Raw genomic sequence first — 22,981 nt, forward strand, 5'->3', positions numbered from 1 at the left:
GAAGAGGAAGGTATGTGGCCCCGGGGATATAATAATAGGAGGGAGAGGTAAGTGGCTGATTACCTAAAATGGTCCTGCCACACAAAAAAAAGACAGAAAGAAATGTGGAAACGAGTCTACGAGAGAGAGAGAGAGAGAGATAATCGTCAGCATAGAGGAGAAATTAAGCAGAGGGGATTAAGTAATTGAGGGTGGAATATATCTCCCTCTCTCCATGTGGATGAGCAGAGGAGGAGATGGGAATCATTCTCACTCTTCAGTAGCCAGAACACAGCTGATAAGGCTGAGAGGAGAGGATAGCTTTTCACTGCTGCTGTCACTGACTCCTTTTTCACGACTGTAAATGTCTGCATTGCTAATGAAGGGACTGCCTTTATTTGCACCATGCTAATTGTTAAAGCACTCTCTTTTTTCCCCCCAACGTTTCACCTCCATATGCAATATATCGGGCCAGTCAAATTGTATTCTGCTTTTAATGTCGCATATAAAATCAAAATCATACTTTATTTTAACTGTACATACATGTAATACTGCCCGTGTAGCACCAGAGCCACGCCGTAGCTCTACCCTAAAACTAGCATAAAGGATTGTGGATAGACTCGCGAAACGGCCAGTTTCACAAGATACGGTTGAACCAACTTTAGCATTGCCATGGATATGTGATGTCAAAGTTGAGAGCTCTGTAATTGGACTGGACCAATCCAGTTAATATTCGTGCGTAACGCAACAAAAACACCTGCAGTACATACGGTAAAAAATGCATTTTAATGCTTCAGTGCGCCAACAAAAACAGACTAGCTACATAAAAATATCCGTGCAGAATGGTTTCTACTCCTCACCTTTCTCCTCTTGCGGTGGATGTCTCCGATGCTGTTTGCCAGCGAGTTTGGCCCCAGCAGTGTTGCAGTACTCTGAGGCCAGTCTACCGTCACCAGTGTGTGCTCGCCCATTAGCACCTTACGAACATTTTCGGCACCCGTCACTCGTATCAGAGGCCGGCCCAGTAGGTGGGTCTTGAAAACGTTGCCATACTTCTGTCTCCGCGATGCATGAAAGCCAGAACCCTGGACAGGACAACGGAGAACAAGACATGTACCGATGAGTATTTGTATAAAAATACAGTACTTAAAAAAAAAACATCCTAATGGACATCAGAGAAATACAGCTGGAGGTAGTTTCAGGTACTCGGTCCAAGACATTGAAAAACATTGATTTGGAATACAGAGTAGAATGAGTACAAGGGTCACGATCTGAATACAAGCAGGGAAACATTGTAATTAAGATAAAGATCTAATATAAACTTTTTAAGCCACTTTGGAACCAGTGGATTGAAGAAACCAGTTGATGACCCGATGGCGGTATCCTGCCTCTCAGTGTGTACTGGGATTGGCGCCACACACCGGAGTGTAGATAATGGATGAATGGATGAAGAAACCAGACTTCTGACCAAATCCTCCCCAAATTCAGATAGTGCTTACAACTGATTTTTACAGTTGCTGTTAATTTAAAAACCGCCTTTAGGATCTGACCTTCAGTCCAGCTTTGATCTTCACCTCTAAAGACTCTGAGTAAGTATTTTCTCTCTGTGGTTTGAGACCCAAACGGACCGTTTCTGGGGATTCCACACATGCTAGACGTTACTGATGTGTGTTTCCATCAGCAAAAGTAAACTTTTACACTGAAGATGGCAGACTACACGTGTACATCAGGTTAATTCAATGAAAATGGGCTTAAGTTGCCTTCGGGGTGAGATCAGAGTTCAGCTTTTACATCCATCACTGAAAAGTTGAGGTTAAAGGTTCTCCAAATATTTTCGCTGAGCTTCTAAATACAGTAAATCTCTCATTTCAAAATGATAGAAGTAGAACCTAAGTGAGGATTCTGTAAAATACCTCTGGCTCAGTTCATTTTTTTAGGGTTGCTTTTTAAAACATTGCAGTATGCAACAAAGGACAGCTTCATTTGAAAGTCTGGTGAGACAATAGTGTCACACTAATTTAAATTCTAATTCATGTAAATAAAAAAAAAACACTTCCAGGGTTTAGAATTTTTAAAGTGCCACTCGCTCAAAACAGCATCTGTTTCAAAACCCGCAGTCCACATCTGGACCCACACAGCTGTCAGGAAACCCCAAGAGGATCGGAGCTCGAGTCAGTTAGTGAGCTGACCTGGGTTCAGCTTTGACTTTGACCTCTAAACGGTTCAGGTCACAACAGAGAGAGGGGTAGCTGACCCCAGAACTGTAAATGGGCTGTTTGAGTGAAAAGAATATATATGAGCCGGAGGGCAGCTTACTGTGTTACATGTATGACGTGCACAATCAGTACTGAGAACACGTGCACCAAATCTCTCAAACACGTCCTTCGCCAGCACATTCAGAAAACACGCTGTCCTTCACGTACGCTAAATTCCTAACAGTAACACCAAGAAAAGTTTCGCCAACGGTTTGACCCGAGTGGCCTCCTCGGGAAAGAAATGGAGCTTATATATAAATATGCACCATTAAAAAAAATATATTATGAAATATGTTGTAAAACATTTTAGTCCAAGATTACTCCTGTAATATTATTAGTATTATTACTAATGTATATTTTTTGTATTTTAACTTTTATTGAACTAGGTTAGTCCCATTATATTTAGTATATTTATAGACTATATATAGTCCCAATATTATTATCAACTATAATTTTATCAAGTCTGTACTTCACCCGAACAGTGTTTCCAGATCTGCTTTTTAAAAGAAACATTGGATGTGTTTTTTTTATAAGGGTAATTCTAAACTTTGGAAGTTGTGGACTTATTTTGATCATTCAGGCATATTCCCAACATCATATAAATTATCAGTATAAAGATTACCTTATATAAAGTTGTAATATTGCAGTTGTACTACCTGAAATAGTTTCTTGTCAGATAAAACTCCTATTTTTTACAATTTGATTCTCCTGATTTGGTCAGTTGTAGGTGTTTTTGATGCTGAATACAACTTGTATTGTTATAACAGTGACGTAGCCGTTAGTTACATCAGGCAGTGACTGAATCGACTTACTTTTTATTTTTGGCAAAACCGACCTGTTGTCTGTTCCTGTTTTTCTTTGTGGTTAGTCATAGCTCATCTCTGGCTTCTTTATGTTTTCACCCTCAGATTTTTTTTTTCTTTGTGCGGAACAAAATTGAGCACAGATGCTTCGGCCTTGTTGCTGCCAGGGTAGCTGTTTCATGTTTCTTTGAAAACCCTGATTGCCAGACTACTTTAATAAATGGAAAATGCTGCTAATTAGCATCCAACCTAATGTGCCCCACCTTTGTAACACTGTCTGTAATTGTCCCCAAAAGTGCTTCAGATGTTAAGACCTTTTCATGAGGTGATGATATTAATTTACCCAAGAAGGCAGGTTGGAGGTGGTTTAGTCCTGACCGCCCAGTCTGACTCGGATTAATACCAGATCCCTGGAAAAGTTTGATTGGTTATGTTGTTGACAGGAAATGTTCGCTGAATCTACTAGAAAATTTAGATGATTTTCACAATGACTTGAACTAAAACTGCAGTCATGTAGGTTTATATTTGGTCATCTCCTTTGCCTGTCACTCAACAATGTGAATTGCCTTTTGTTGTCATAATTGGTTTGTTGTGTTTTTGTTTGTTTGTGAAGTCGCTGTGATTGCTCAAAAGTAAAAACATAGGACATAGACCCAAAAGCATATGGTAACTTGGTTCCTTCGACAAGACACTTCATCTGCATCGTCTCAGTCCACCCAGCTAGAAATGTGCACTGGTCTTGGCTCGTGAAGTAACCTGTGATGGACTGGCAGGACTTTCACAGAGCATAACAGTGGCCTGTCCGCCTCATGCTGACATATCTGCAGATAGGTACCGGCCCAATGAACCTCAAGGCTTATCTAAAGCTTACACCTTTTTATCCCCCGGTATGATATACGGGGGATATAGTGTGTCCGTCTGTCTGTCTGTTCATCCGTCTGCTTTCACTTGTTAACAGGATATCGCAAGAACCAATAGGGCAGTCTCGTTTGAACCCTGCTTGATATCGCTTGATTTGACCACTTATGGGGACCTCCGCTCCATTGTGCAATATATACACAGCAAAAGTTCACATGGAAAGATGGTGTACTGTTTTGTTTTCAGCTGCAATCACCGAAGCAGTCACGAAAAGTTTTTTTTCCTGGTTTCCAGTGGAGCAGAGAAGACGAGGCAAATGCGAGACGTTGTGTGTCGGTAAGTGTTAGCCCGCACAGCTAACCAGAGTAGCATCGTTCTCTTCCCCCTAGAAGTAGAGAAATTACGTTGTATGTGTCGTATTTTACCCCTTTAGCGCCCACCCTCAAACGAGACTGCGGTGCCCTATTGGCCAGTTTCATTCATATTTAGCATAGGGTGTACATGGGGGATCCCCCGACACTAGTTGAGTACAGATTTGTGGGGACTGGGGGGATATGTCATCTCCTGATGACTCTAGTTTTTTTTCTTCGGGAGGTTGGGGCGGTTGGGGGGTTCCCTCAAATGCTCACAAATGGGGAAATAAACACTGGAGGTGTTTTTGGTGCACTCTCTATAAAACCTTCAAACCCACTTCCTCTTTATCTCTTCATTTACTACGTCGTTGATCGTAGCACATTTGCACCTCTTTGACAAATGTTTGAGTTCTTTCACAGAAGTACTCTTACCTACGCAAACCTGACACTGCAGCCACGACGCTTCTTTAAAGCGTGCATATTTTCAAGTAACGCTTGCACTTTTACTTCTCAGTCCATTACAGCTCTTTCTGCAAATCAGTTTTGGGTAGAAAAATACTTTTCTTTCTTTGCGTCTCTGTTGACCTGACTGGGTACAAACTGTTGACCTGGGCTGTTTTCACAGCTCCTGTACACTTCCTCTTTTTACTGCGGCATGCGCACACACAAACACCAGGTCGCTGGCTGGCCCCTGGAGCCCTGAGGGCGTGTGTGCGTTAAGAGCCGGCTTGTTTTCCAAGCTGCATTTTGCTGCCACATGGATGTCGAATGGTTTAGTATGTCTGCCTGGCAGGCCTGCACATGCACGCACGTGTGCACATACATGGCTGGTTTAACTGTCTTTGTGAGGACCATGCGTTCTCCAGCCCTCAACCCAACCTTGCTCTTTGGGAACCCCAACAGTTCACATTTTACAGTACTCTCTGGCTCTACACTGCTGTTTAGCCAAGTTTAACTTTCCACAACTCTGAAGAGTCTGAGATCATTAGCTTTGAGTAGAGCGGGGAAAAACTGAAACTGTGTTGTGCAGGGGTTCTTGGGACATGGTTTATTTCTGTTTTTAAGTGATATACATGTTTACATACACCAGCAGTCGTCACTCGTTGCCCTGTTTGTCTCACTCAATGTGATATACATGTTGAAGGAGGAAAATAAAATCTATAAATGTGTTAATAGTCATCAAACACCATTTAATACAGATTTACAGAGATAAGAGCTGGACATGACTTAGATGAGTCTTGGAGCAGTTGTTCATAGAACCATTGGACAGCAGAACCTCAGAAAGTCAAAGTGGCACTTGAATGTTGAGTATATGAAGCTGGTGTATCATTGACTGTAAGAAACACTGTCTTGACATGAACCATCACAGTGATATGCCTAATCCCCATCCTGACCCTAGTCTTTAAGGGGGTGATGTACATCATCTGATAGCATGCTGGGATTGTCAAAAAAGATTGACTTAATGAGTGATGTCATATTCATCTTTCTACCAACTGCAGCTTGAGAGCTATACCAATATCCTGATTATCTTAGGAGTCTGCTGGGCACATTTTTTTTTTCGTTTTCATGCCTACCTTAAAATTCATGATATATACAAGACCTCAGCAATGAAGAATGGATCGCAGTGTTGAAAAAAATTGGACACATGGTTAGAGGTTACTTGAACAAGCTAGTTCAGATGACATGTTCCACCAGTTTTACATCAACCCTAATGCCAGGTCTTTACGCCAACTATGAAACCAAGTCTTTACACCAACCCTAAAGCCAAGTCTTTGCGCCAATCCTAAAGCCAAGTCTTTATGCCAATCCTAAGATCACGTCCTGATGCCAACCCAAAATCCAAGACTTTACACCAATCCAAAAGCCAAGTCTTTATGCCAACCCAAAGCTTTGTTTACGCCAACCCTAAAACCAAGACTTTACACCAACCCTAAAGCTAACTGTTTACCCCAACTCTAAAGCTATATGTGTACACCAACCCTAACGCCAAGACTTTACGCCAACCTTAAAGCTAAGTGTTTACACTAACCCTAAAGCCAAGACTTTACACCAACCCTAAAGCTAAGTGTTTACGCCAACCCTAAAGCTAAGTGTTTATGCCAACCCTAAAGCCAAGACTTTACACAACCCTAAAGACAAGACTTTACACAACCCTAAAGCCAAGACTTTACACAACCCTAAAGACAAGACTTTACACAACCCTAAAGCCAAGACTTTACGCCAAATCTAAAGTCAAGTCTTTGCTCCAACCCTAAAACCAAGTCTTAATTGTCAAACTGTCCTCTGACGTCATTTGCAAAAGTGAACGCCATCCAGAATGTCCTCACTTTCCAACAGTGTCCTCACTTGTGGGCTATAAACTTTATCCTGGTCCTCACATAGGTAGATAAAGTCCACACACACATCCACACAAATTGAAGGGAGTTCCTCAAGCATCCAAACAAGGCTCCCTTTCACACACTGTAACTGAGATACAGCCTCAATCGGCCTTTGAGCTGATTGTGTATGTTTGTGCATCACCTACATACACTTTCCGTTTCTGTTTTCATTTTGCAGGAGAAAGTGTTCATCTGTCTGATTCCTCTACAGATGAAAACGTCTCAAACAGGACATTAGGCTGAAATAAAGTGTGTCTGTGCATGCGTGCGAGGGGTGTGGTCTGGATGACATTTAGGTGAGAAACATACACGACGCTCTCCATCTTTCCCCCAGATTTTGGGGTACAGGCACGCACGCACAAACACACATGCATACAGACACACGAGCATGGAAAACCCGTGATGTCATGATGCATTGTTTCTCATGCAGGAGTGCACATGCATAACCGCATACGTGCACAGACATCGCAGCAGCAGCGCAGGCGTCTCAGCTTCACACTGATTGCCCAGGCTGAAACAGACTTTCCCTCCAAGGATCACTGGAGCGAGGTCACTGTAAACACCCACCAGTTCAGTAAGAACCCCAAAACCAAAATTGCTACCGCAACATAATGCCCGATTTTACCGCCGAGGTCGCAGGCAACAAGCTCTAATGTGAGCTGAGAACCATGACGCGGTTTCTCTTGATGCCTGGCTGACATAAAGTTTTCGAGTGCTTATTGTGGATGCGTTGCTGTAGCAACTAAGGGATGTACAAGCTGGCAGTGGTGGCACGAAACATGACGTAGGTAAAGCAGAAAACACTGAGCACAATGCAGGCAGGCGAATAGCAGCAGCTCCAAATGAATGATTGCAGGGTAGAAAATAATCATTACTGTTATTATTATGAACGTGTTCTATTTAAAAACTTTTTTTAAATGACTTGACTTTTTCTTGTAAAATCCAGTTTTTCCACCAGACTTCCAGCCTTCCAGATTTGAATGACTCCGACCTTAATGTAAATTTACAGACACTGATTACGTGAGTCTGCAGGTTAAATAACCATTTTAATCATCACTTATACTGTGTTTCAGTGCAGCCAGATGATTCATACATTTTGACCTCATCCACAAGATAACTCAAATAGTAACGGACATATGCTCATGAAATTTTGTACAGATGTTGTTCTTGGGTCGAGGAAGAGTTGGTTAAATTTTGGCTGTGATCTTGCGCTATCTCACAGATTTTTCCTTTTGTCTTGTTACTATTAAAAGGTCAAACCTTCGACTGCCCTCTGTTGGTTGATAGAGTAATCCAGTATGCACTCTGATTGCTTTTCTAGTTATGTCCACTGGAACTTTTGGAGGATGATCAGTCTATAAAAAGGAATGAGGCGTTAATGTTTGATTTTGTTTAGAATATCATATTAAAGTCAAGTCAAGTCTGAGAGCATGCCTTGGTGCATCCACATCACCATGGAACCAGCCTTGGGTCCTAGATGGCAACCACCCAGGGGGACAACCGCTCCAACCCCACATCTCTAAAGTAACCATCTATTTGCTACAACCAGGTAAAGTGTGGGCGTCCCCCAAAAATAAACTATTAAATGTAGTAAAGCGGTGTGTCTAAATCACACACTGATTAAAACCTCTGTTTCATGCGGTACAGTATAACAAGATAATTTCCTCTTTATTGCACAAAACTGTTTTTGCAAGGTTTTACTTACAACCTGGACTCTGAACAGTTATAAAAATACAACATTAGAATGAGAATTGAGATTAACTTAGGAGAAGGTTCAAATAAAGATTATGGAAGGGTTAAAGGTCATGCATGCTCTTAAACTGTTACAAATTAAAGTTCGGAATGAAACAGGAGCTAATGTCCTAAAAGTGTTGTGCTTCCAAATGTTTGAGCCCGAACCTCTCCAGTCAGGACAGCGGCTTCTAAATGGTCCCTTTAATGTCTTTTTTTAAAACACAGATTTACTGAAAATAATACAAGAACCTCAATAAATGAGGGAGGCAGGGGTGAGAGCGGGTGAGGACTTTCCTTCTATGTCATCCAAACAGACAAAACTAGAAGGTCTCACTCGGACATATCCAGACATTTCATACAAACGCCACCACGATAACATAAATTGCCAAAAATCTTGTCAAAAGTCTTTCCTCTCTCTTTCCCTTCTAAAAAACACTCGCTCACACTGTTCGAGCAGCGGTAGCTAGCGCCGGCAGTGCTAAAAATACCCCCATCTGTTGTGTTGGGGTTGGCCTGGGGGCAAACCTGGACCCGGCTTATAAATGTCGTCTTTGTAGTGCAGTGGAAATGTCCAACAAATGACTCTTTTATTAGTGCAAGACAAAAAAACAGAGGCTAATTATGTTTATTCAGATCAACTCCACGGCTCACTCGACACACAGGGAGGGGAGCAGAGGGGGAACTCTGAGAGCCCAAATATTAGGGTGACACTAATACAGAACAGGGTGAGTGTTTCAATGCCGAGAGAAAACATTATGAAAGAGAATAATGTACTGGTTCAGGTGAACGTGTTGCTTTAAATGGAAAGAGAAGCAAAAGGAGATCCAGAAGAAAAAAATAGCCTGTGAAGACATGGAGGTTAGACTGCACAGTGAGGGAATTTGGATTTAAAATGCGATTTTGCAGCCAAACTCTGGACAAACACGCTGCAGGAAAACTCACGCAAGTTTTGCATGTGCAGAATTTATTCTGTGTCTGTCCACTGTATGGTCTACACACACACACATACACACACACACACACACACACACACACACACACACACACACACACACCAATCCACAGTGGTGCATAACAATCAAAAAGTGCATACGTACACCAGGCTGATATTTTTCCAACCATTATTTACTTTGTGCACATCCAGTCACATGCTGTTCATGCTTTTATTTTTTTTAATTCAATTTAGTTTCCATTTATTTAATTTATATAGTGTCAGAGCACAACAAAGCTGCCTCAAGGTGCTTCACACAAGTAAAATCTAACCTTACCAACCCCTAGAGCAAGCACACAGGCGACAGTGGTAAGAAAAAACTTCCTCTGATGATACTGAGGAAGAAACCTTGAGCAGACCAGACTCAGAGGGGTGACCCACTGCTTAGACCATTCTACCAAAAAAGTTTACAAAACAGAACACAACACAACAATTGACGAGAGTCCATGCAGTGAATGCAGACTTTGTTACCAGCTTTGTAACTAACAAGTGGATGATAACAAATACAGCTATATTTCATGGTTTCCTTGTCTACGACTAAACGCAACAGAGTTTGCTCGAAAATGAGTTTCTTGTGGAGTAATTAATGTATTCTGGTGATATGCATTCACTGTTTAACCACAGGGTGCTAAAAAGTGACTTTTATGGGGAAAAAACTATTCTGTTCATTTTACTTTGCTAATCCAAAGAGTGTCTGGAGGCTTAAACCGTTAGCCAGTTTTCTTGGGGTGACACTGCACAGAATTGAATTAAATTTAATGCTGGCTTGTTGAAAATTGGTTTTCCAGAAGTCTGGAAAGGTTGGTTAAACATGTTGGAATGTCTGCCATTTTTGGGAGTTTGGTCTTCCTCTTGGCTGTCTAGACTTGGCTGAGGTTGGTTTCGGCATGGTGCAACTTGACATCGAAAGACTTACCAAGTTCATGATGTTGTGTACACTGGAGTTTACCCAGAGTTAAGCTGAGTTCCACCGTGGTTTTCCTGGTTGAAGTGGGGCTCCGTTGCTTGTCACAAGTAGGGAAAGGCTTGTTAAACTTTTGCTAGTTTTGAACATATCCCAGATTTTCAGGAGCTTGGTCATACTCCTGGCTGCCTTGAGTTATGCTCAGGTTGGTGTTGGTGCAGCATGGAAAGATCTACCCCACACCATCCGGAGTTCCTTAAAGTATGAACACCAGAGTTTACCCAGAGTTGACCGAGGTCACTCCAGGCCTCCCCTGGGCTGTCCTGATCTGAGCGCAAGTCAACTCAGTTATCTGAGAGTAACACTAGGCTCCAGGAAAAAAAAAAAACTACTTTGACCAACTTTTGCCGAGTGGTGTGCCAGTTCAGGAGAGCTCAAAAGCAAACACAGCCAGCGGAGAGCTGCTTGGGAAAACCGGCCGATGTGTGTCAAGTTGTAAGTCGGCCAGTTGTGCCACCAAATCTAGCCAAGAGCTGCTTAGATATCAGTGGGATGATGGCAATAAGTGTAGGTGAAGAAACACCTTCAGAAACACTTGATTGATGGATGAGAAGAGCAGAAGGCTCACGGCAGTCAGTGCAGAGTGTCAAAGCTGAAGACGATATCAGAACCTGACAAAAGGGAGTTTTATTGTTTTTAAACGAGGGTAATCGGCAGAGAGAGTGAGCAGCCGGGAAGAACGAGAGACGAAAAGAGGTCAAAGGCTGTGAGGGAATTCCTTCTTTCTTTTATGTTGTCAGTCATGTGGCTGCGATACCAGTGAACCAGTTTATTCTGTGTGAATGCTGTGATAGGTCCTTGACTTGACAATGCACCCGTCCATTTGCTGTCACGCCGCCGCATCAGAGAGAGACGGAACGAGCGAGGCAGGGAAGGAATAAGAGACAAGGAATGGAGAGAAGGGGTGACACAGAGAGCGAAGGAAGAGAAGGGAACACGGGAAAAAAAAGTGCGAGAGAGCAAGGCGCCAAAAATGAAAAGAGAGAAAGGAGCGGCAAGCGTGGCAGAGGAGCTGGAGAGTTGGGAAGGGCGCTCGGCTCAAAGGGACGGATTAAGGAAAGGGGCTACGGATAGTTCAGCCAAAAAACGTGAAAGAGAGGGAGAGAGAGTGTTGGCCCCTGACCCGGGGACATTATAGAAAGGGAGATTATGGTTGTTCAGAACTCTCTAAGCGGTCACCCCGGGACCCCGGCTAATACCCCGACACACACGCACACACACACACACACACACACGGACTTCAGCACTCGTCCTCGCTTACATACATGTAGCTAAAGCAGCACGCTTGCTTTTAAGCATGTGCACCTGGACATGGACCACTCTGCCTGTCGCACGCGCACACACACACACATACACATACACACATTAAGGAGGGAGCGAGCGATCTTAACTTTGCCTTCTACACTCAGCCAGGACGAGAGTGCTGTTCAACAGGGGAGGGGGCGGTGTGTTCCCGGGGTGAAAGAGGGGGCAAGGGTGAACACTGCCAGCACCTCCTGCTAATCTCTACAGGAGGAAGAGGAGGAGGATGAAGAAGGCAGGAGCGGATGGAGAAAGAAAAAGCAGTTTTTATTTCACGTCTTGTAGTAGCTGATTTTATTTAAGGCTGCGATTACTGATTAGCGTCAGTTAGCTAATTAAGTTACACCTGTGAATGTTGAGGATAATTCTGGAGACCTGACAGAGACATTATTATTCAAATTGCTCAATTTGACTGAGCAACCGTCCAAAATCCGGATATATTTTCATCTCGTTTAAGCCAGTTTGTCTCTGTTTTACTTGCTCTTTCTGAATCGATCCACAAGCGCGATCTGGTTTGAAACCTGTTTATCGTGAAGTGAAAGCGCCTTAAAATCGGTTTATCCACGTGTTAAAATGTTTAAACCTAAAAATATTAGATTTTCTGTAATTTATCCTGATTAAAACGCTTTACAGCCAGTAAACAACAGGATCCGTCGCTTAAATTGTTGGCTTGGCTAGAAACAAACGGGAATGGAATCAAAGATGACAAACAGATTGATTTTGGGTCAAATGAATTGGACGGTAGGCATCCAAAGGAGCGTCTTGCTTATTCAGCAACAACAAAATTAACAAGATTATCAAATGGGACAAAACAGAAGAGATGAGCAGAAGACACGGAGTTCGAAGCACGAAGAGTCCTCGGAGGTCCAAGGGTCCTGCTTTGAATGTTAACCGTGTTTCCCAGCACGCATACACACAAAAGACGGACCCTTATGCCCGCTCAATGAACTATGTATCGCTCCCCCGGCACAAACTCCGCCCGCTACCCAGCCGCCAGTCTCGCAGCATCAAACGGCACAAAAGAGCAAAATTAGCTCGGTAATTTGATCTGAGCGCTGCATGTTAACTATACCTCGGTGCACTGTACATGTGAGACCGCTTCATGTTGGATGACTCTGTGCACGTATGTGCACATGTTTCCATTTGCGCCGTGTCTAAGTGTGCGCAGGCTTCCACTCAGTGCTGCGTAACCACAGCTATGCAGCACACGGCGGGCTGGACCGCAGTAATGGAACCAACTATAGATGAGCGGACTGCGGCCCATCAGACCGCACAGTTCCCGCTCTGTCTGAGCTGTTAAAAGGCACAATCCTCCAAAAACAACAAAGACCCCACGTCTTAGAAAGAAGAAGAAGAAGGCTCCATAAAGGTGTTCAGATGTCCTCAAGTGCTCAGGTTTTAGCCAAAGTTTGGACGTGAAAAGTGACTTTTCTTTTCTGTTTGGAGGGTGAAAACAAAAACCCCAACGGCTTTGAATTAGGAATATTTCAGTGACTTTTTGCAACTTTGTGCTAAAGGTCCAGTGAGAAGAAGTCACTTGCATTGTGAGGGAATGTCGGCTACCACATTTTGTCCATGTGGCACATTTCCACATGCAGCCGCCTCAGCGTTGAAGACCCCAGTGGAAAGAACACACTCATGGCTGTGACAAATGGATGGTTACTTTTGAGAGGCAGAGATGCGCTGCTTCTCGACCCGCGTGGTTGCTATCCAGGACCGAAGGTAGCACCACGAACAATAAAGACATGACCCAGAGAAAAACTACAGGGTGGAGATATAACATGAGCAGTTCAAAGCAACAATGTAGAGTTATGAGTAGAAGATTGTACCTTCACCATCCTGTAATGTAAAGGTAAAAAATATTTGCTTTTTTAAAAGGTTCGCCCTAATATGTCTTTTTGTTTTTCTTTTCCCCACATAATTTCGAGCTCCACCCCCTTACATGGATCACAGTCGATATGTTGTAGTCCATATTTTCATTTTTGTTATTTTTTAAAACTGCCAATCTTACAATATTATGGCTCCGACAGCTAAAACAGGGCAGATTCAACCTTTACACCACATTGTGAAATTTGTATTTATTAATTTTCAAGTGATCGTGTGAACAATCAAAGAAGCCACCAAAAGAAAACACATTTATTTATTTATTTATTTTTTTATAAATAAAAATTTGAACCAAGGAGGACTCATACTGGTGAGTCGTTTCAATGCAAAGATGATTTTGAGTGTCCTGGATATTTTCTTAGTTTATTAAACTCAACAATGCAAGAAAAAAGGAGGAAAAAAAACGCAAAGCAAGGCAGCAAAATTAAAGTCACAAACTTTAAAGCTTCTCTGACAGACAACACAGTATGAATGTCATCTGTCCAGAATTTAATGTGCTCACTAAACCAGAAGCATGTGCTAGCTTACGACCTTTGCACAAAATGACATTATTTAACATTTCGTCTGATATCTGATGGCGTTTGTTTGCTCTTACCAAACGTTGTTGTTGTTGCAAGAGACAAAGTGAAAATGCAGGAGACCGTAGAACAGGTGTCAGAAAAGAAGTCAAAAGCGAGACAGAAAGTGAGGAGTCCAGTCCTGAATCAGAAGTTGAGATGATGTGGAAAATGAAAAAAAAAGTGATTCTTGGATTTACTTTCATTTCTGTTCCATTGCAGACATTATGAAGTCGATACCTCATGTTTTGTGTGCTCAGCTTAATTGCTTTTGCTAATATACGTCCATTCCTGCATTTAAGGCCTGCAACACATTCCAAAAAAAGTTGAGGTTCCGTCTCACAACACTTAACACACATTTTGGTGTTGAGGATGTCAAACGATAAAACGTTTCAGGTATTCTTTTGTCCCGTTCTTCCTGCAAACATCTCTTAAGGTGTGCAACAGTACGGGGTTGGCATTGTTGCATTTTTTTTTTTTTTTTTCAGAATTCTTCACTGTTGGGGCCCAGAGATCTAGAAACCATTTCTAGTTAAGGTTAACATGAGGCTTCTTTTTTGCACAGTAAAGTTGTAAGTGGCATTTGTGAACATAACTCTGTATTGTAGTGCTGTTTGATGGATCTCTTCCAGAATAATCCCCCTTGTCCATGTGGTTATATCAGCTATTGATGAATAATGAATTTTGATGCTGTGTCATTTGAGGGATTGAAGATTACCGGTGTTCAGTTTAGGCTTGTTCTTCAGGCACTGAAATTCCGTCAGACTCCTTGAATCATGTAATGATATGAATGTACTCTAGAGGGAGAAATAGGCAAATTCCTTCCAGTAATTCTTTTTTGGAACATTGCTTTTAAACATTTCAATTTTGTCACGCAGTTGTGAACAAACTAAAGATCATCTACCCATCTTTGCTCCTCAAACACTTAGGCTTTCAAGGATACTGCTTTTATACCAAATCATGATTACAGTCACCTGTTCACATCACATATCATATCATTTAAATTTTATTTTTGTAACCTCATTACTAGCCTTAAATTGCCCCTCGTCTGAGCTTTTTTTTAATGTGTTGCAGGCCTGAGATACAGGAATGGATGAGGTTGACCAGAAGAAACATGAAATATGTTGGGTTCACACTGTGCGCAATGAAATAGTAGTTAAAGTAAATATAGGAGTCCCTACAGGGGTTATTTGCATTTTTACCGCTGCCAGGGAGGTTACATTTATTAGTTTTAACAAGTTTTAAACAGACACAATGAGGAAGTTTGTGTAAAATCGGATGAAAAATCATTAATTCCCCCCCAAACTGTAAGCTAATGTATTAATAAGCCAATTTTCGTAAAATGTAATAGTTCCTCTTCCAGGTAAGACCTAATGTTTTCACAACAGGCTGTAAAATGGATTCATTAATTCAACCTCCTGTCTGTCAGTGTTAAAAAAAAATCATTTCTAAATGACCCGTGACTGCGGTTGAATTTGACCCACGGCCACTTTTAGATGATCTGCATTATATTCACAGTCATTGTGCTGCCTCCTTCAGACAGGGACGGTCACAGTCTGGGTGTAGTCGTAAGTGGGCGGAGTCACCCAGACAGACGTCTGTCAGTCAGCAGAGGCAAAGCAGCCACATTTGGGCCAAACTGCTTAAAAACTCATTTCTAGTTGAGCCAAGTTGAGTTGAGTTCTGGTGTTGCCGTCGTTGCATTGTGCCAAAAGACTGGACTGCAGTTCTGCACCACAACATATGGATGTTAGAGCTAACCTGCTCAGTTAGCGCCAAATCACAAGGGTGTGTGCTGTTGTTCTGCAACATCCCGCCGTTATTAGAAATGGTTAAAATTAGAATGTTTGCAAATGTGTTTTTGTGCATAAACGGTGGTTTGGTGCACACACACACACACACACACACACACACACACCTGTATGAGACGTGTATAGGCTGCTGTGTCTGCATGTGTGGTTGCATAACTAATGTGTTTTTACTTTGGAGTATAAATGACCGCGGGCCGTGTCGGCCTCTGTGTGTATGTGTCTGCTCGGTAGCGCTCCCTCTTGGCACCGTCCCCTCAGAAAGCTGCAGGTCCTAATGAGAGCAGACAGGACTTTGGCAGTGCCACCATAAAACTGTTTCTAACTGCAGCGCCTTTTAAAAGGGACCCATGAAGAAGAAGAAAAAAAAAAACCATGCCGCTGCTGCCCGAGCGTAAAGGTTAAATTTTACTCTCCGTACATATACTTTTACAGAGAAATGTTTGTGTAGGAAAGCTGCAGGAAATTTTAAAGGAGGAGAAAATAGGTTTTGCAAAAGTTTCTTGCCAAGCTGTTGCAATCCAGAGAAACGTGATGCATTTGCTGCCACCTCAGGACATCATTTAAATCTCTTATTGCAGCCCAGAAAACAAGCTGGAGTCCAGATTGTTACCCTGGAAAACGGGCTCAATTAGTCGCAAACAGTCTCCCGTCCAGATCCACCTCAGAGGTTAACGGTTTTCTAGGTCAGACTCGAGCCGATCATTAAGATCCAAGGTTCATTAGCTTTTTTTGACATTGGTTTTGGTGTGTTTTGTGGAGATTTGTTCCAATTCTTCAACATTTCCCAGCGGAGGCCAAATTTTAGATGGTCTTCCGCGATGATATTTTGTTTTGAACATCCAATCCACAAACTCACACAGCGGCTCTGTCACAAGTTGTCATCATAATGTTGCAAGTATCAGAGTTTTAGATTTTATAGATTATTCCGTATAAGTACGTTCCCTCATTGTCCACGTCGTGACTGCGCTAGCTGCAAAACTTGTTAACTTGGCCTGTTTAAGCTAGCATGTAGCTAGCGTGAAAATGATCTTATTTGCTGAAATTGTGAGCAAAAAAGTAATTTTGCTAATGTGTGTATTGAGAAACTTTAAAGTGCTGAACAGTTGATCAGTTTAACTTTGCCTTTCAGCCGGGAACTTTAGATATTTTTGCAGAATTCATTCGGCGGGAAATAATGATGCAACTGTGTTTGAAGTGTTTTGCACCGTGTTATATTGAAACAAGAATCTCTGATTGTGAGAATCGACATTTGCGAGACAAAACCAGGTCCGTCTCTGACCGTTGTTGAAAAGAATTGAGCATCTACTTTGTCCTTGCAGCTGCAAAAATCAGAACAAGCTGATTTTTTTTTTTTTAAAGGCAGCTCTCGCACGTGGAAACGCTTTGTGCCATTTTGCGCTACTTCATGCCGACTTACAACTCGGTGCACCTCGGCTGTAACAACAACGCCGAGTCCTCCCGAGCAGACTCACCGCTTAGCAAAAGTCGGGGAAAGTGTTTTTTTTTCTGGAGTTTGGTGGACTCCCGGCCACCTCGGCCTGACCCGTACCTGATCTGTCTCCAGACAAACTGGGTGTACACTCTGTACTCAATAAATCAGGTTATCTTGTGAAAATCTGATGCTGAGTTACACTGAGACTCCACTGGATCGCCCGGACCTGAGCACATGGTAGCCGAGCTGGTCAGGAGCCCTGCCAACCTTCTGAAAATTTTATATGTGTTCAGAATCAATAAAAGTATAACCAATCTGTCCTGACTTGTGCTGATCTGTGTCAAGCAAACTGACCTCTCCATAGGAAAACATGGCGTTGAACTTCAAAACTGCTCAACTTTCACTGATGCTGCTGCGACATGAAAACGGTAAACTATGCGATTTACTGTGTGCGGCATGCTGTCAACATGTGAATGCAGCTTTAATGTTAAATACAGTGATGTGAGCAGTATTAATGTGCCCAGTGGAACACCTTTTACCAGAAAATAAGATAAAAACATTGGTTTCAAAACAGAAAAATGCAGCACCTCTGAGAATCTGAGGGGCTTTTTGTTCACTTTTCCTGTGAGGAAGTGTCACTCAGAGTTTGAAGGTTTATGGTACGGCTGTGGCTCGTTCGTTGTATGGCAGTGATTTTGTAGGTTTGATCCAATTTTGTATCACAAAGTGTTTATGTCTGAAAGTCTGATTGTTCAGTACTCCATCTTCTGGTGGGCAAGTGGAACTACAACATGTGTTGCTGGAACAAATGCTGCATAAAAGTGGTAAAAATGTCTTTGTAGGCCAAAATATTGAAGGTAACACCAAGAAGATTTATATCTAAGACTGTGCACTTTGTGAATCATTTTCTTTGTTGTAAATGTGCCTGTGTTATTTTCACTCGTGCAGCGATGCTGTTCATCACAGTCATGTTTTGTCCTGAAACCAAACATCTGTCGCTGAAGTTGTTTTGGTTTTCAAAACAAAATCAAGCATGAGGGCGGGAAGAATCGGCTTCGATCCCCATCTATTCCTTTCCTAAAGCAGATGGTCACTTGGCTCCCATCTCTGGGATCTACACTTTCCTCTAATCCTGGCGTTCCCTGTGGTCAGTCCCAGGTTTGCTGTTGGACTCATTTGGTCCTGCTACGTGTGCACACACACAGCCTTTTAGTCCTCCGTCTGACTGACATGCTCTCCCTCACCATAAACTTGGCTTTGGTCCTCAGTTGCATTCCAGGAACGCGTCTCGCGCGGTGTCAGATGTAACGGAGAGGAGCACCATGAGTTCAAGCTCCGCACGAGGCCAACTTGCCTTTGCTCGTCAAGCCCCTGCTTTTTTTTTGTTTGTTTTTTGTTTTTCCCCTTCTCGCTTCACTTTTTTTTTGGGGGGGGGGGTTCCCTCTTTCTTTACCCCCGCCTCCTCTTCACTTTCTTTATTTTTTGCTCCCCCCCCCACCTCTTTCCATCGGCAGGCTCCTGGGAGCCATCAGTTCGCACTGACAGCTGCTGGTTAGTAGCAGTATTCACGTGCATCCAGGCACGGTCATGGAAAACTAATGGCTGATAATTCCTTTCCCCTCATTTTTAGTCCACATTCCTTTTTGGTCTGCGTCTCGTTCTTCAAACAGTCCCTCAGCACAGATTGTGGCATTTTCAGAGTAGAAGACTGACTTTCATCGAATATATTTGTTGAAAATGAAAATTTTTTCTCAAGTCCAGACAGTTGGGTCGCAAACATTGATGCACCGATACTGATAGCCGATATTGACTGTTTTTTTTTTTTCTTTCTGTAATTTTATCCTTATTTGCCATAAATGTGCCTAAACAGTCCAAGTTGGTTCAAGTTTTGATTACAGTTGAATGACATCAACTTAAACTGATGTTTCACATCTTCTTTTGTTGTTAGCATTAAAAAAATTGTGATTGTTGGTCACTTCACACCAGTGGTGTCACACTCCTGATTTGAGGGCGTGATCCAATTTGTGAGATAGTTACGCAAGACTAACATTTTTTTTTAATTCTGGAGAAACTATACAACTGAGGGTCAGAATAGATTTTTAATTTTGCATTTGGCTCATTTGGAGCAGCAGAATTCTGAATGGTTGACTGGTTTCAGACAGTTTGACTTTTAAAAAAAATCTTTTTATTATTAATATTTATTGTGACTGATATGTCTTTCTCAAGTAAGGATTTTTATTTTAACCCTTTGAATATTCAAGAGGTGACAGATAAACCTGCGGTTCACCTCACACCATCTGAGTTTGAGATCACTGTCTTGGATCATACATAAAAAAAATTAATGCATTTTATTTTTCTCTTTCTGGTAGAAAGAGCTTTTCCACACACAACTTTTTTAGAGCAGTTTTATATCCACTGGCTCATGTGCTTAGCATCAGACAATAACAGTCTTTTGGTATCGAGAGAAAAACTGAATCGGAACAATTCCAGAGGAGGAGTGAAGCATTTCTGCCAAATGATCTGAATGTCCTCCCTCATGCCCAGAGAGGCTTTAAAACTTTTTTTTTCCAAACCTCAGTCAAGTTGCAGAACAAAATCACCTGTTTTTTTTGTTTTTTTCTTTTTTTTTCCAGGATTTGGGTCATGCAGCATGCAGGGATCTCTTTGGACTCTCTTCCACCCTGGATGAGTCTGGTGTCACTTTTTCCCCCCATTCATCGTTTTCTTTTAACTTTTCTTTCTCCTGTCACTTTCAGAATCTCTTTCAGTGTGTGCAGCCTGTGTGGCTGTTGCGCGCAGACACACACATACACACACTATCAGATCTGACCGATAGCCCGTCAGCTTGACTTTTGCTCGACCCCCCCGCGCTGTCAGACCCGGACCGGGACGCGCCTGGCTGAGCGCCTGGTCTGATCGTCAGACTGCCGCTGCTCCTCCGGCTCATCAAAACTGAAGCGCGCGCGGAGTGCCCGTGCCAGGCGCGCACATGGCACGAATAACCCACATATTCAGAGATGGTTTGTAAAACTTAATTTGATCTCTGCGGCACCACCGAGCGGGGAGCCATAAATAATTTAAAGTTGAACGCACAATTCGACAGTTTCCACTTGAGTTTTTTGCACCGACAGCAGCTGATTGGCGCGTTAATACCAATCTTAACACAAGTGACGCAATCTCTCCAAATAACTGTAGACGGTGCGTGCTGTGCAGCACGAACGCGAGACACTGAATGAAGTCAGACAGGCAGAGTGGAAAATGTGTTTAAAAAAAAGAAAAAAAGTAAGAGAAGCAGCTCCCGGAGCGCGGCGCCGCTCCCCTCCCCGCCCGGAGCGCGCGCTTACCTGCAGGAGCCAGTGGCACGTCTCGCCGATGAAGGGGAATCCCATGGATCCTTTGGGCATGGGCAGCTTACAGTTCTTATCCCGGGTCGCCGTCCATCTGAGCTGCCACAGCTGCTGGGAGACGACGAGCAGCAGAACCATGGACACCAGGCAGGCGGCCAGCGTGGCCAAAGCCGAGACCAGGTCGAAGGTGTCGAACAGCATGATGATGGAGAGCCGGCGGGTCTCTCGGAGCTCTGCGCGACTTTTTCCCCCTCTGTCTCTCTCCCTCTCTGATAAAGAGGCGCAGAAGTATACTTGACTGCAATAAATCTGGACCGTCTGGATGTTTTTAATGTTAAAAAAAGAGTTGTTTCGTTTTTGCGTAAAAGCGCAGCTTTCTTTTACGCACGCGGCTAAAGCGCCCCGGAGGAGAGGCGGTGTGTGTGTGTGCGTGTGTGGATTTTTTTTTTTCTTTTCACAGAATGAATGAAGTGTTTGGAACGCACAGGTAGACTTCTTAAAACGCGCAAAAAGTGGCGCTTCTGTGCATTTACAAAAAAGAAAAAAGAAAAAAGTGCAACAGGTGAGCTGCGTCCGCTCAGTTTGTGAAATAGCAAAAAGTGACGAAAACGCTCTTAAATTGACGGATTTAAGCGCTGTGGACCAGAATCACACCTGAGTGGGGACTGCGCTGTTTGGAATCTCATTTTTGGAATTTTTTCTTCTCTTTTTTTTGGGTGTTACTGAGTTAAAATTAAATATAGAAATAAAAAATGTCTTAAATCTGGGGGAATAAAAGGCAAAAACGAACCAAATTCTTCCAGGAATCGCGCCAATTCCAAAACCGGTAAAATAATAATAATAATAATAATTTATAGCAAAATTTCAAACAAAAATGTCACTTTGAAGTTCCGCGGAGATGCTGAGGAGCAGCCGCCGTCCTCCTTCTACACCTCTGTCGCTGTGTCCTCCACTCTTTTCTCTCTCTCTCTCTCTCTCCGTCTGTGCGTGTGTGGATGCGTGCGTAAACAGTGTGTGCGCGCGAAGCCAGGAGCGCCACTCAGTGTTTATATAGTGCGGAGGCAACTGGAAGGCGAATAGGCGGCCAAGGGCTCCCGTCGCCCTCCCTCCCCGCCCCTCTGGGAGTCGGGGACTCCCCCCCCCCTCTCCTCCTCCTCCTCCCTTTCGCCCTCCCCCCTCGGAGTGAGGGGAGGTGTAAACTGAGCAGCGAGCGGCGCAAGAGGAGCGCAGGTTTGGAGCGTGCTGCAGCTGGCGCCGCGCCAAACCGAGAGGGCGGGCGGGGGGGAGTTCTGTCTCCGTGCACGGAGCGTGCACAGACAGCCGCTCTTATTTTTATCCATGTATTTATTCAGAGTTGAGTTTTTGAGTGTGTCACTGTATGAGAGAGGTTCGCAGCTCTCTGCGCGTCATCAGTGTGCCCGTCTGACCGGACTTGCCCCGCCCACCTCAGCCACACGTGGCTCAGTCACCTTTGATGCGTCTGTGGTGCAGCTACATGTGGTTTGCTCAAAGGCACTTCTTGTCTGTGTGCCGTCCTTCCGCCGGGAAAGTTTGGTTTCAGTTTGACAAACAGTGACTTCAAAGAAGAATTTAAATTCTTTAAATTGCAGCTTTTGTTTAAGGATGAGGTTGATTTTAAGGACGTGTTCATTCATTAAAAGTAGAAATAATCAGCATCTTAAAAGTGAAAATATCCTGCAGCCTCCTCCTGTTGTGCTTCCTAAACTTTCTATCTTGTCTCCTTGTTCATAATTGTATCCTTGCAGATACACGTCTTCGTTCAGTTCTTAATTTTTCTCTCCTTTCCTATTCTTCATTTGACTTTCTTCCTCCTTTTTTCTATTCTTTCCTTCCTTTCTTTTTTCCCTTCCTTTCTTTCTGTCTTTCCTTCCACTTACCTTTCCCATCTTTGGCAGTCTTTCCATTTCTTTCTCTTTCTGTCTTTCTTTTTTCTTTCCTTCTTTGCTCACCTTTCGCAGACACTTTTTATCGGATGAAAAATAATAAATATCACCCCCTTGCCCCCCCAGGAGTGTAAGCTAACATATTAATAAGCCACACGTTTTATGTTTGATTGTATTTGTTTTGTCCAGAAAAGCTCATTTGCGCAGATGTGTTGTTTCCATGGAGACGAGCATCTGGATTCAGATCCTGCTCATGATGCTCACACGTCCTCTTGTCTCTGTTCTTTAGTGGAAGTTACTTTTTTTTTTTTGTATTTGAGTGGAAATTAGACCTGGTGTGAAGACATGGTTGACTCAGATGTGAGTGTCTGACAACAAAGAGGTCACAGGTTCGATTCCAGCCAGACATCCTGTTGGTCTTCTCGTGTT

General features: G+C 43.0%; 1 protein-coding gene across 1 annotated transcript in view; it reads right to left on the reverse strand.

Moving 5' to 3' along the window:
- LOC117505292 (cytochrome P450 26B1) overlaps positions 1-21,677 on the reverse strand; it is a 38,834-nt gene extending 17,157 nt beyond the window's left edge. The window contains exons 1-2 of the mRNA XM_034164923.1: positions 20,646-21,677; positions 840-1,064 (exon numbers count right to left, since the gene is read on the reverse strand). Coding sequence (XP_034020814.1) covers positions 840-1,064; positions 20,646-20,849 — 429 coding nt within the window. The 5' untranslated portion in view covers positions 20,850-21,677. The remainder of the gene's footprint in view (positions 1-839; positions 1,065-20,645) is intronic.
- Positions 21,678-22,981: the final 1,304 nt, after the last annotated feature.

Source organism: Thalassophryne amazonica, chromosome 23 (assembly GCF_902500255.1).
Source record: "Thalassophryne amazonica chromosome 23, fThaAma1.1, whole genome shotgun sequence".
NCBI lineage: Eukaryota > Metazoa > Chordata > Actinopteri > Batrachoidiformes > Batrachoididae > Thalassophryne > Thalassophryne amazonica.